Source organism: Vespa mandarinia, chromosome 10 (genome assembly GCF_050613455.1).
Source record: "Vespa mandarinia isolate Hongniang chromosome 10, ASM5061345v1, whole genome shotgun sequence".
Classification (NCBI taxonomy): Eukaryota; Metazoa; Arthropoda; class Insecta; order Hymenoptera; family Vespidae; genus Vespa; species Vespa mandarinia.
In genome coordinates this window covers 4,053,064-4,065,457 of record NC_140819.1, presented here as the reverse complement: position 1 = coordinate 4,065,457, position 12,394 = coordinate 4,053,064, and the positions used below count along the sequence as shown (strand labels likewise).

Here is a 12,394-nt window from a genome sequence, read left to right as displayed (position 1 = left end):
TGCATAGCCTTACTTTTCATTGGTTTATTTTCAAAAAGAATGGACCAATCGTTATAATGATATATAAGAATGAGACTCTTAGTAATACATAAGTTTCTTGCATATATATATAATATATATATATATATATATATATATATATATATATAGATGTATATATATATATTATATTTGACGTCCCTATATGCGTGTCAAAAAATTTGGAATTTGATTACAGATTAAACCCAAAGTTTCTATAATTAATCATTTTTAATTTCTAATTGATACGTAAGATGTTTTAATATGATAAGTTACAATTTTACATGAAATATATAATAAATGTCTAAACTGAAAGAATTAAATCGTATAATTCTTTATTTTTATATAGGATAAATCCAATCTTCAACCAATCTTCAAGAATATAATAAGCATATATAAAAATATTTTTATGTAAGTATAGCAGATTTGAATAAATTTATTTTACAGATGTATACGTGGTAGAATATCTGTGATTTGGCTTTAAAAATATATACCACAATCATAGATTTATTGGTCTTATAGCATTATTGATACAGATTTCTTAAAGAGTATGTGGCGGCTGATCAGCCATAATTATGTTATTGTGTCGTTTATGTGGTATAAACCTTCAAAACGGAAGGCTTAAAAATATATTTGAAGATTCGACAGATCTAAAACAAAAAATAATAGACACATTACCAATTAATGTATGTAAATGTATGCTTTTATTTATATTTTTCCATGAAATATTCTTTAATTCTAATTAAATTTAAATGTACTTGTATAGATATTGAAAAATCATTATTTTTTTTTTTATAGATATCTCCATTGGATGATGGGTCTAAATTTGTATGTATATCCTGTCATGACAAAGTTATTCTTTATCATAAGTTCATTCAAGAAGTTTTAAAATATGAAAGAGAATTAGATAACGGAAAAAGTAATTGTTTTCATGAGTTTACAAGAAATGAAAAAGAACAAACAGATATATTTGCTAAGATTTGTAATGATACAGTATGCACATGTCCAAATTGTAATGTCGATTTAATGATATTATTAGTTAGTAATCCACAAAACTGTGATTATAGTTTTCAAATTTCACTAGCAATTGTTGGTCATACTGAAAAAACTCACCCAACAAAAGAGCAAAATCTTCAAAACTTCGAAAAACCAATAGCGCTTAATATAAAACAAGACAATGTAAATCCACAAAACTGTATCAAATTAAAAGCAAATATGAATGGAGAAAGTATTGAAATAAAAGAGATTAATCGTAAAAATACATTGACATATAATATGATTGGTAAGGAAAATTCCTTAAATAGGACACAGAAAGATGTCAAAAGAAAATTTAAGAGAAATATAAAATATAAAGAAACTTCAGATTCTGTTAAGATTCCTAAATTAGAAGTAATTTATGAGCCATATTCTGAACTTGTAAATTGTAAGGATACAAATACATTAGTAAAATTAGAATCTACTTATGATAATATTGTATGGTTCAATTGTGAAAAAAACTATAAAAAGCACGAAAGAATCATTAATAATGAGGATATTAAAACAGAAGACAAAGATAATATAAAATCTTGTCCAAGAATTGTATGTAATTTATGTGGTGCTCGATATCTTTCACAATCAAAATATGAATTTCATATGGAAAGACACAAATTTGATTGTATGGATAAATATGTATGTACTGTTTGTAAAAAAGAAGCAAGTAATGAAAATTTATTGTGGGATCATTATTATTATACACATAAAAACTCACAACGTTTTATTTGCTTGGAATGTGATAAATTATTTTCAAAATATACAAGATTAAAGGGACATCAAAAGAAACATAAACATTCTGGTATTCAGGAGATAAATGTCGATATTGGTAATGACTTAGATATTGATAATACACAGAAAGAACTTGCAGTAAAAATACAAGGAAAAACATTCACCAATTGTAATTTATGTGGAAAATTAATTTTTGATTTAGATCCAGATGCTATTAATGATTTGGTTACTTGTTCTTCTTGTGAAGATTCTACTCTTTCTTTAGTTGTAGATGGAAATGAAGCAAAAGTAATATCACCCCGTCAATATCATTGTTCCAAATGTCCTAAACATTTCGTACGTAAAGAAAGATTAGAATTTCATGAAATGCGACACAATGAAAATATGAAAGAATTTATTTGCAGTACTTGTGGTAAAGAGTTTAGTGCAGAAAATTCTTTATATGAGCATTATCTCTTTGTTCATAAGGGTGCAAGACCTTATGTTTGTGAATTATGTGGTAAGTCGTTTCAATTGAAAGCACGTCTACGAGAGCATCATCGTACTCATACCGGTGAAAGACCTTTTCAATGTGATGTGTGTGAACAAAAATGTACAACTAAAAATGCTTTAAGACTTCATAGAAAGATACATTTTTCTCATAACCGTTATATTTGTAATATTTGTAATAAGTCATTTAGGAAGAAACAAAATATGAATGAACATTTAGAAAAACATTGGAAACATGATAAAAATATATTATTACCACAAGTATTTACATGCCCTATATGTATGGAGGATTTTCCAACATATAGAATGTTAAAATATCATATGATAGAAACCCACGAAATTAGTAATCAAGATCCAATTTTAATTGAACAAAAACCATGGTATGAATGTGAAGAGTGTCACGAAAAATTTAAACATCAAATGTCCTTAAAGGCACACAAAGAACGAATACATGAGGGTAAAGTAGATCCTATATATCAATGTGATATTTGTAATACCTCTTATAGAGTAAAACAACTTTTAATAAATCATATAAGAAGTAAACACAATGGTGAAAAACGATATAAATGTGCACAGTGTGAGAAAGGTTTTAATGATACTAAATCTCTGTACAATCATGTTCTTCTACATACTGGTAAAAAACCATTTGTTTGCGAATATTGCAATATGAGTTTTAGACGTAAAGATTCGAGGGATCATCATCAAAGAAAGCATACAGGTGAATTACCTTATCAATGTCAGGATTGTGGAGAACATTTTGCTTCATACAATTATCGATCAAAGCATCGTAAACAGCATCATGATAAAGGTGATTTAGAATGTCCCGAATGTGGAGAAAAATGTAATGATCAACAAGAAATTAGAATTCATTTGAATAATCATCTAGGAGAAAAATTAAAACAGTTGCAAAATGTCTAATATCATAGTAATAATGATGTGTTAAATAAATGATGTGTTTGATATAAAATGTAGTTGTATAAATATATATAATTTTACATTAATTAATTGTGATTTATATTTAAAATTTATTAAATAATTTTTATTATTCTTATATAAATAATATAATACTAGGGAAGTATTACTTTTGCGTCAAATACTAAAAAATAAAATTGAAATTATTAAATCTATTCCATAAAATTTCTTTCATTCATTCAATATATGTTTGTAGAAACATTGAAATTTTCTTTTCTATAGTTCATACAAAATATTCTATGTTAACATAATTCACATTTTATAAAAATATAATAAATCCTCAATTCAATGATAATTACTTAAATGATCATATAATGAAAGCATATCTAATATATATATATATATATATATATATATATATATATATATATATACATATATGCATTTATGTTCGAGGATTTAAATAGAGTATATAAATATTAATTTCTTAAACCGCGTAACATGCACGTGGTTTGAAATAAGCTGTTACCGGTTATACTGACAGATGACGGTTGGCGTGCACGTGTAGATCTGGCGAATGTCAAAATTTAAATGGTTCCGCCTTTGCAGGCAACGTCGCGCCCCATGCAAAAATCAGGTGGTTGCGTCTCTCAGCTGTATACAACCACCTTAAAATTTCCTATTAATACTATCGATAGTATGATTAACCGATTATTGAAAATAAATGTTAATTTTAGAAAAAATTAAAATAAATATCTTTTGGTATTTTAATCAAATCGGAAGAAATCTATTTGGATTCGTAAATTTCGAAAAATTGATAAAAATAAAGTGTCCAGGAACTACTTTCACGCGGAGTGATATCGAAACATATGCGTGTAGTTCATTACGTTTATCTTTATTTTTTCGAACAATCATTTTTCTTTTTACCATTCGAATGTTCTTAACGAAAACTTAAAGAATTTTGGAATCCGTTATATTCAAGATTTCTTACAAATGTACTTTCAGGAAAAAAGTTATTGCATCGAAAAGATTTTGCGGAGGGATCGTTGCTGTGGATGCAAACATGACACCGTAAAGCACGAACGCTCATTGGCTGAAGGAAGCAGCGATTTACACGAACACGCGAATACTAATGTATATCGAACGTATGGATACTAACACAGCTTGCAATTTTCGTCCATAATACAGGATTGTAATAACTAATATCGGAGCCCCATTCTATTAATAATTACACGAATAAAATTCTTATTCTAAATGCGCAAACGCTCTAAAAAAGAATTCAGATTTTATATTTTAACTGTTAGCACGTTTTTCGTCGACAAATTCGCCGACATAATATTGCATGAAACGAGTATCGTACAAATAATGACGGTCTATCGTATCAACAAATTTCTACACACTCAAATTTCAAAAGAAATGTTTTCAAAGAAAATAATTGAACCCCGTTTATTTCTACTATGTACGATATAATAAGTATCAAAATGTCAATATATTGTAAAAATAGCAAGTAAATTATTTTCTCATATAAGTAATATACACGAATACGTAGATAAAAAGTAATTCGTAAGGTTAGGAAGAAGAATTTTTGAAGCCAAATCACTTTAGATAGGCAACCCAATGGAAATGCCAAATATGGTTGTCTCGAGAAAAAGTAATATAAGAAGATCGAGAAAAAAAATGAAAGATTATGAAAAGATGAATTTTCGCAGATTTTTTGAATACAGGTAAAAAAAAATGTAAAATTCGTTATGTGTGTAGTAAAAGACTAGAGTAAAGAGGAATATCATTGATACGGTCCTGGTTACCGTGGGATCGGCACTGGACGAGGGACGAAGGGAGAAACGAGTTCGCACGCACACACCAGTGCGCGGGGGGCAAGAGCGAATTCATTCGCCGGCTTTCAACAAGAACGCGTCGGAGAGACGTACATACACACCACCGTGCTTTCAACGTCCTACGGCTTGATACGTACTACATATAGATATATTTATTATTTATCCTTCGGTCGGAATAGAACGAGTAAATCGTGGAAATGGCCGGGGAAAAGCGTAGCCAGGAACAAGAGGAGAGTATGCTATCGCAAACGACGATCCTGGTTGACATCGAGGGTACGACGACGAGCATAAGCTTCGTAAAGGTAACAAAGGCCATGGCCGTGGCGTTCTTGAACGCGCCCTACGATGCTCGCGCTTAACTGTTTTATTACGATTTCTTCCTTTCGAGGTAAAAGGGAAAAAAAAGAAGAATCGTTTTTGTCGACTCCGCGATAATATTTTCGATATTCGAAAGGAAAAAAGAGCCACTCTTCACGTTTTTCGTTTTGTCGCGTATATCTCGGGCATATATTTCTCACGCGTGTCGTTCATTGGAAGGAAGGGTAGTGTTGTACGATGCCGGCGAGCGAACAACGGAGCTTCAACTTTTCCCTGCACGCTTCTCAGAAATCGCAGTCTGAAATTTTTTCGAAATTTCGTCTCAATCATCGATCCGAATACTTTATTACTTTGATTATCATTGTTTTTCGCGCTTCGAATTAAACCATCTCCTTTCGTGTCTTTCTTCGTTCATTTCGAATTTTCGGTAGGGCCTTCACCTCCTTTTTTTCCTCTCCACTTTCCGGTTTTTACTCGTCTTCTCTTCTCGCCTTGATTTCCAAAGGACATATCGATATTTCTAAACAAGTTTCGCGGCAAATCTTATATTCATGTTTGAAAACAATTTTTTTGTTATCTCTTTTGTTTTCTTATATGTGTTTGTATATTTATTATATATACAAATGAACACCATAAATTATTATTTCTTGGTATGGCTGTTTTCTTTCTTTCTTTCTTTCCTTCCTTTTTTTTTTACATACACTAGATCGCGCAGTGTACTATAGATTTTCTTGCTTTCCTTCCCAGAACGCGTTATGACGATGACGATAATATTTCGAATCGAAAGAAACGACGAATATTTAAACAATATGATTTTTCTTGCGTTTTTTACAGAATTTTTACACAGTTTATTGCTTCTCTTCCAGGATACCTTATTTCCTTATGTGAGAGAAAATTTAAAAAAATACATTGACACGAATTGGGACGATGATAAATTTAAACAAGATTATCATAAATTAAAAGAACAGGTAAATATTACAAATAATAATTGGAACACATGATAGAACAATTGATATTGTAAATTTAACCAAATTAAATAACATTCAACTTGATATATAAATATATATATTTTAAATATATCATAAACAATATAGATTCTGTATAACAGTCTTTATTAGCAGTTTTTGTAAAGGGCTTTACAAGCAGCCAATAGGATGATAGGGCAGAGGCAGCTGTTACACCAGTATGGTCTGACCTGAAGATAACTCTTTGTCCTAGAATTTGTCTACCTTTGATATTTCATATATTAAAATATTTTATTTAGTAAAGATATATATATATATATATATATATGTATGTATGTATGTATGCATGTATGTATGTACATATATATCAGTTTTTTAATTTTTAATATTCTTTATTTATATTAATTAAAAATTGAACACTTTTATAGTATTATTATTTGCATAATAATATGATTTAAAATATATTAGAAAATTAATAATAAATATAATAATGATGTTTTAATATATTCTTTTTTAATAATTTGTAAAAAATATAAGTAACAACAAGCATTTATAATAACAATAAATATAAGCATTTATAATAACAAGCATTTTGAATCCTGTTAGGTTAGCATCAATAATTAAGTTTGGATAGTAACAATGCTTAATATGAAGCTGTTTTTGTAATTTAATTTTAAAAAAATTATATATAAAGAATAATAATTAAAAACTAACAAATATATAAAGAATAGTATTATATTTTCTAGCTAGTATTATTTTTAATGAAAACAAATTAGTCTATATGTTTTCACATTTTATTAAAAAAATGACTTTCGTCGAATTATAGCATAACGTTTCCACATCTAAAACAAACTTTAATATAATTTTTATTTTAGGCAAAGAAAGATGAAGAAGATAAAGTTGAAGGTTTTATACCGATTACTGATAGTAATCCGGAAGAAGAAAAAGAATCACTTATGAAAAATATCCTCTGGCAAATGGATAATGATCGTAAAACAGGTGCGCTTAAGCAATTGCAAGGGCACATGTGGCAAGAAGCTTATAAAACAACAGCAATCAAAGGACAGTAAGTTCTTTTTTCCTTTTTAAATATTTTATAATTGCTATTCATACTGTGGTGATCTTAATATAATTTTTGTATAGTGTTTACGAAGATGTTCCTAAAGCATTGGAATCATGGATGAATGATGGAAAAAAAATATATGTTTATTCAAGTGGAAGCGTCGAAGCACAGAAATTGCTTTTCGGCAACTCTGAACAGGGCGATCTACTCAAGTATTTTAGTGGATTTTTTGACACAGAAATAGGAGCTAAACAAGAGTGTGACAGTTACAAGAATATTTTAAGCAAAATTGGAGAAAAACCTGATAACGTAATTTTTCTTACGGATATAGTACGGGAAGCTGCAGCTGCTAAAGAAGCAGGTCTATTATCTGTTATAGTTATACGCGAAGGTAATGCTACCTTGACAGATGAAGAAACAGTTGCATACATGACTATTAAGTCTCTCCTAGATTTAACATTTCAAACATCAACAAAGCGTCAAAAATTAAATCCTACGGAACCAGAAGAAAAAAATGAATCTGTTAATCCAAAGAGCGGTGAGCCAATGGATACTTCTGAGGATGTAGAAATGTCTGATGCTAGTGGAAAAAAAAATGAAAAAACAGAAATAACTAAGAGTCCTCAGCCTGAACAAGAGATAAAAGCTCAGGCAGAAGAAAAAGATCAAATTTCATCTAAAAAAGATGAATCTACAAAAGATATAAAAGATATAGAAACAGTAACAAATGTAAAACCTGATGAAAAAGAGGCATCTATAGCTAAACAACCAGAAACTCCAACAAAAGTTGGAGTTACTTCAGTGGAAGATGATACCATGGATGTAGCAAGGAATGAGCCTATATCAAAACCAACAGAAGATACAAAAGATACAAAATCTGAGATTATACTTCAAAATGAAACTGTCAAAGTTGTAAAGGATGATAAAATTAGGGATGAAAATGTATCTGAGAAATCTGTAGAAAGCACAAGTGAAGAAAAAAATGAAACGAAAGTAGAGGTATCAACAAATAAAGCAGTTACTAGTTCTAGTACAACAGAAAAAAATAATTCAGAAACAGAGGAAACAGTAACAAAAACAACACAGGTATCTACAAAAATAGAAAATGCACCTTTACCTGATGCAACTAAAAATGGCGATAATATTGCAAAAATAGACACAGATAAACCTGCTGTGTCAACAGAGACAGAACTTAAAGATACTAAAAATGATTTAAAAGATCAAGAAAATAACGTTACATCAGAGAAAAGTACAGAAGTTGAAACAAAGTCTGAAAAAATTGAAGAAGAATCAAAGAAAGCACAATCGGAAAAGGAAAATGTAGAAATAAAACCATCTTTACCTAAGGTCGAAAAACATACTGAAAGTGCTGAATCGATAGAACAAGAATCGAGCAAAGAATCAGTGAAAGAAGAAACTGTGTCGGATGAAGTGAAAGATAAAAGTACAGTGGAATCTGACAAGAAAAAATTAAATGGAACAACACAAAATGGAGACGATGTGCCAGTGTCGGATGAAAATTTACACAGAAATGGACTAAATGAGGCATCTTCAAGCGAACAACTCGTTTTAACAAGCAGTGAGGAAACACCTGCACAAAATGGTGAGCCTGAGAGTTCTACAGATACTAGTGCAGAATCTATAAAAGTAAAAAAAGTCGTTGATTCTGCTGTAGCAGATGGTGCAGGTGAACCTGACGTTGTTCCCCCTGTAGTTGTAGCAGCGACCTCTTAATCTTGTTCTTACACATTTTAAGAAGTCCATACATAACCCCATTTCCCAGTACTTATCTGCAGGTATAAACTGAAAAGTTGGCTCCCTACATCTTACATAAATCGTATGATGTTTAAAATATAAGATGTTAATTTAAGAATAGAAGTCATAGAAACATCATTTCTTTGATAAGTGGAGCAAGAAAAAAATGTGAAGTCTTACAGTGCATTTCAAATTCGATTATCTTTCAAATATATTGATTTATTCTTTTTATTATAATCTATAAATGTTCAAAAACAGAATAATTTAAACATTTAATTACTTTATTTCAGAATATGATTCATATAATATATTTGTAATATTGGTATCCATATGGATGTAAAACTAATTATTTTCATTATTTATTTGTAGTATTTTATGTATTCAACTGTTTTGTTTCAAGCGGCCTAAAGGTAATCGAATATGCAATCCATTGTATTTGGTTTATGACTACTTTGTTTTATTTTTTAACAAATTATGACACACATTCAATCTTCTCTTTATATATATATATTATATATTTTATATATATATATATATTTTTTTTTTTTGCCTAAACAAAATGTCATGACACGCAGCTCATAGAATAAGATATTTCACGATAGTTGGAATGTACTGTAATATGTATTCTGTGCCAAATGAATGAATTCGTCACTTCAGAATATTTTCCAGTGATTAATGAATGAATGTAATGTTGAAATATCTGGTTAATGTTTTTTTTTTTTTACTGCAATCACTATAACATTTGGATTAAGAATCATTGTAAGACTGAATTGGTAATACCTCGAACAGTCGCTGGCTTTAGATTATATAACAATGCAATATATTTCTTGCATACAATGTACTTAATCCTGCAAAATGAAAAACACAGTGAACTTTGAATCATAAATTTAGACTGCACATGGACAAGCTGTAACTTGCGATAGATTTTATGTGCAACATTTTATTACATATTTCCAATTTTTTTTTTTTCTTTTCTATCTTTGAACGAAAACTTATTATAATATCCATAAACATATCAAAAATATTTTTTGAAGAAAAGTAATTTTCATTAGAAATTCGCCGGTATTGTTAGAGGGTTTTTTCTATTTTCATTTTTTTTTTTTTTTTTTTTTTTTTTTTTTTTTTTTTTTTTTTTTTTTTTGTAAATCGATTGCTCTTACATCTGTGACTCCAATCAAATCTCTACTCTAATTCATGATTAAACTACATTCTAAGAAAAGATCTTGTAAAGCAAGAAATTATTGAACCTAATGAAAACATTTTTTTATTTTATTTTAGTTTATTTTTTATATTTTCTTTTTTTTTTTTTTTAGAAGAAGACTGACTCTCAGCTTGCCCTTGGACTTAAGTATATTAATAAGAAAAATATACGTATACACGACTTAAGACTACGATTTTAATTTACTAAAGTGCTGGATGCGTCAATTACTTCATTCCACTAAATAAAACAATTTTCTATTTAATGATTATATGCTGACATACTGATACACATATAATGACGTTCAGTAAACTAACACTATTCATACAGTTGTAAATAGCATCACTTATTATATGACTATACAACGATGACTGATTAAATGGCCCTGGAAAGTCATTCAATTCGAAGATGAACATATCTGTCCAGTCATGGGTATTCTCTATTTCTATGGAAAAAAAAAGAAAGAAAAAAAAATCATTACATTTTCAAACGTTTAAAAAACACGCACGTGTTTCGTGCATACAACAAAAGAGATTCATGTCTAACAAAATCCAGTTGATTTTCATGATTAGGCAAATTCTTCATTTATTCATTTATTTATCCAGTTTATCCAGTTTTCACAAAATTGACTGTGATTTAACGATATTAATAGACATAGGAGACAAATCGATTCATTACCCGTATATGAAGACTGCCTCCAAAAACGACTATCCATATTGGAAAACTATATTACTATTATTATTATTATATTATTAGTAGTTGTAATATTGTAACTATTATTACTATTATTATTATTATTATGAGTATGATTATTATTATTATTGGTAGTAATAGTAGTGGTAATATTCTAACTATTATGATTATGATTTTTTTTTTAATTATTATTATTATTATGACTATATTAATGTTATCGAGATTAAATATAACAATATGTCCGATTCAAGTCACTGTGAGAATTGAAAAGAGCATAGGCTGTAAGGAGTCAACATTTTTGTGTCCTTTTTATATATACACACACATATATATATATATATATGTATGTATGTATGTATGTATGTATGTATGTATGTATATGTATACATAAATATAATTCTTTCATTTATATCTTGCCGGCGACTACGATAGGGAATTTTCTAATGATCTGTAAAAAAAGAAAACATTGTGACATTGAGAGCATGATGTGGAAGTCGATTTGTTTTCATGCGTATTACATATGTGTAAGTGAACATTATAGTCAGAATATTTATTGCGGAACTACACAACAAATGAATGCTCTCCTCGTTCGTTTATAGGAATTTTAAGAAATATGAATGATCTTGCCTGTTAAAATTTATAAACGAACGAACTCTGTTTACGTCCTGGTTATTCGATGATACAAACCATGCATATTTTATTTATCAGATATCTTTGCCGCGATGGTTAAATATTCTAAATGATTACTACAACTACCATTGGATATATAAGAAACTCGAAAAAAGAAAAAGAAAAAAAAGAAAAGAAACCAAACAAAATGTCGATGAGAAGACAAGAAAAAAAGAAGGCAAATCTGAAAAATTCTTTTCGTTGGGCCAAGAGACCAAGATTTAATCGAGGCAATAATACAAAAAGATAATCACATTTCAATTTAAATCATTCCAATCGTCGTTCATTCTCAATCACGTCAGAAGTTTTTAATAGGAATATTTCTTATAAAACGTGTAATGCGAATTTTTGGTATTATGATTGTATATTTGTATTAACGATCCTTGAACAACACAAACACCTAATGTGTTAAAGAAAACCATTAAAATATAATATCGACGAAGATCTATGGGAAATATACCATGGTGGAAATCGTAGATGTAAGGATCGATAGATTGAGTGTTGAAAAAAAAAAATCAAGGATGGAATTTATTATATACGTCAACTGCATGTTTTCTAATATTCCAGACTAAATTCCAATGTTATTTTAATCGATAAAGAAGCCATGTGGTGATATATTTTGATCCTATATTTTAGTGGATAATTATGTTTCAAACAGTGTACACGTATTCTTTTTGATATAAGACAATTATTTCAATTTCGTTATAAGTCGATGCCG

At 28.9% G+C, this 12,394-nt stretch overlaps 2 protein-coding genes and 1 long non-coding RNA gene across 11 annotated transcripts; 2 read left to right on the top strand and 1 right to left on the bottom strand.

Annotated features, from left to right (window-relative positions):
• The first annotated feature begins 159 nt into the window (after window positions 1-159).
• On the top strand, window positions 160-3,234 carry LOC118446300 (uncharacterized). 5 transcript variants are annotated; one of them, XM_035876797.2, is made up of 4 exons: window positions 160-267; window positions 368-429; window positions 555-704; window positions 817-3,234. In XM_035876797.2, the coding sequence occupies exons 3-4, from the start codon at window positions 594-596 to the stop codon at window positions 3,184-3,186; spliced, it is 2,481 nt and encodes an 826-aa protein (XP_035732690.1). In that variant the 5' UTR covers window positions 160-267; window positions 368-429; window positions 555-593; the 3' UTR covers window positions 3,187-3,234. The 5 variants fall into 5 exon arrangements, with proteins under 5 accessions (XP_035732690.1, XP_085516074.1, XP_035732691.1 ...); XM_085659948.1 differs by having other exon boundaries at window positions 541-704; XM_035876798.2 differs by lacking the exon at window positions 555-704.
• Window positions 555-5,046, bottom strand: LOC118446314 (uncharacterized). Its single transcript, XR_014982672.1, has 3 exons — window positions 3,710-5,046; window positions 2,996-3,150; window positions 555-668 (listed from the first exon to the last, which is right to left on the bottom strand). It is a non-coding gene; the product is annotated as an uncharacterized LOC118446314 (long non-coding RNA).
• An 8-nt stretch (window positions 5,047-5,054) lies between these two features.
• On the top strand, window positions 5,055-11,853 carry Enoph (enolase-phosphatase E1). 5 transcript variants are annotated; one of them, XM_085659951.1, is made up of 5 exons: window positions 5,055-5,317; window positions 6,200-6,301; window positions 7,174-7,364; window positions 7,442-8,964; window positions 11,716-11,853. In XM_085659951.1, exons 1-5 carry the CDS (start codon window positions 5,213-5,215, stop codon window positions 11,748-11,750), a joined length of 1,956 nt encoding a protein of 651 aa, XP_085516077.1. In that variant the 5' UTR covers window positions 5,055-5,212; the 3' UTR covers window positions 11,751-11,853. The 5 variants fall into 5 exon arrangements, with proteins under 5 accessions (XP_085516077.1, XP_035732695.1, XP_035732694.1 ...); XM_035876802.2 differs by having other exon boundaries at window positions 10,433-11,853; XM_035876801.2 differs by having other exon boundaries at window positions 10,430-11,853.
• Window positions 11,854-12,394: the final 541 nt, after the last annotated feature.

Coding starts and splice junctions, on each gene's coding strand:
- LOC118446300 (XM_035876797.2), top strand. CDS start 594: ATGTTATTGTGTCGTTTATGTGGTATAAACCTTCAAAACGGAAGGCTT. Junction 705..816: donor TAGACACATTACCAATTAAT/GTATGTAAATGT, acceptor TTTTTTTTATAG/ATATCTCCATTGGATGATGG.
- Enoph (XM_035876799.2), top strand. CDS start 5,213: ATGGCCGGGGAAAAGCGTAGCCAGGAACAAGAGGAGAGTATGCTATCG. Junction 5,318..6,199: donor CGAGCATAAGCTTCGTAAAG/GTAACAAAGGCC, acceptor CTTCTCTTCCAG/GATACCTTATTTCCTTATGT. Junction 6,302..7,173: donor ATCATAAATTAAAAGAACAG/GTAAATATTACA, acceptor TTTTTATTTTAG/GCAAAGAAAGATGAAGAAGA.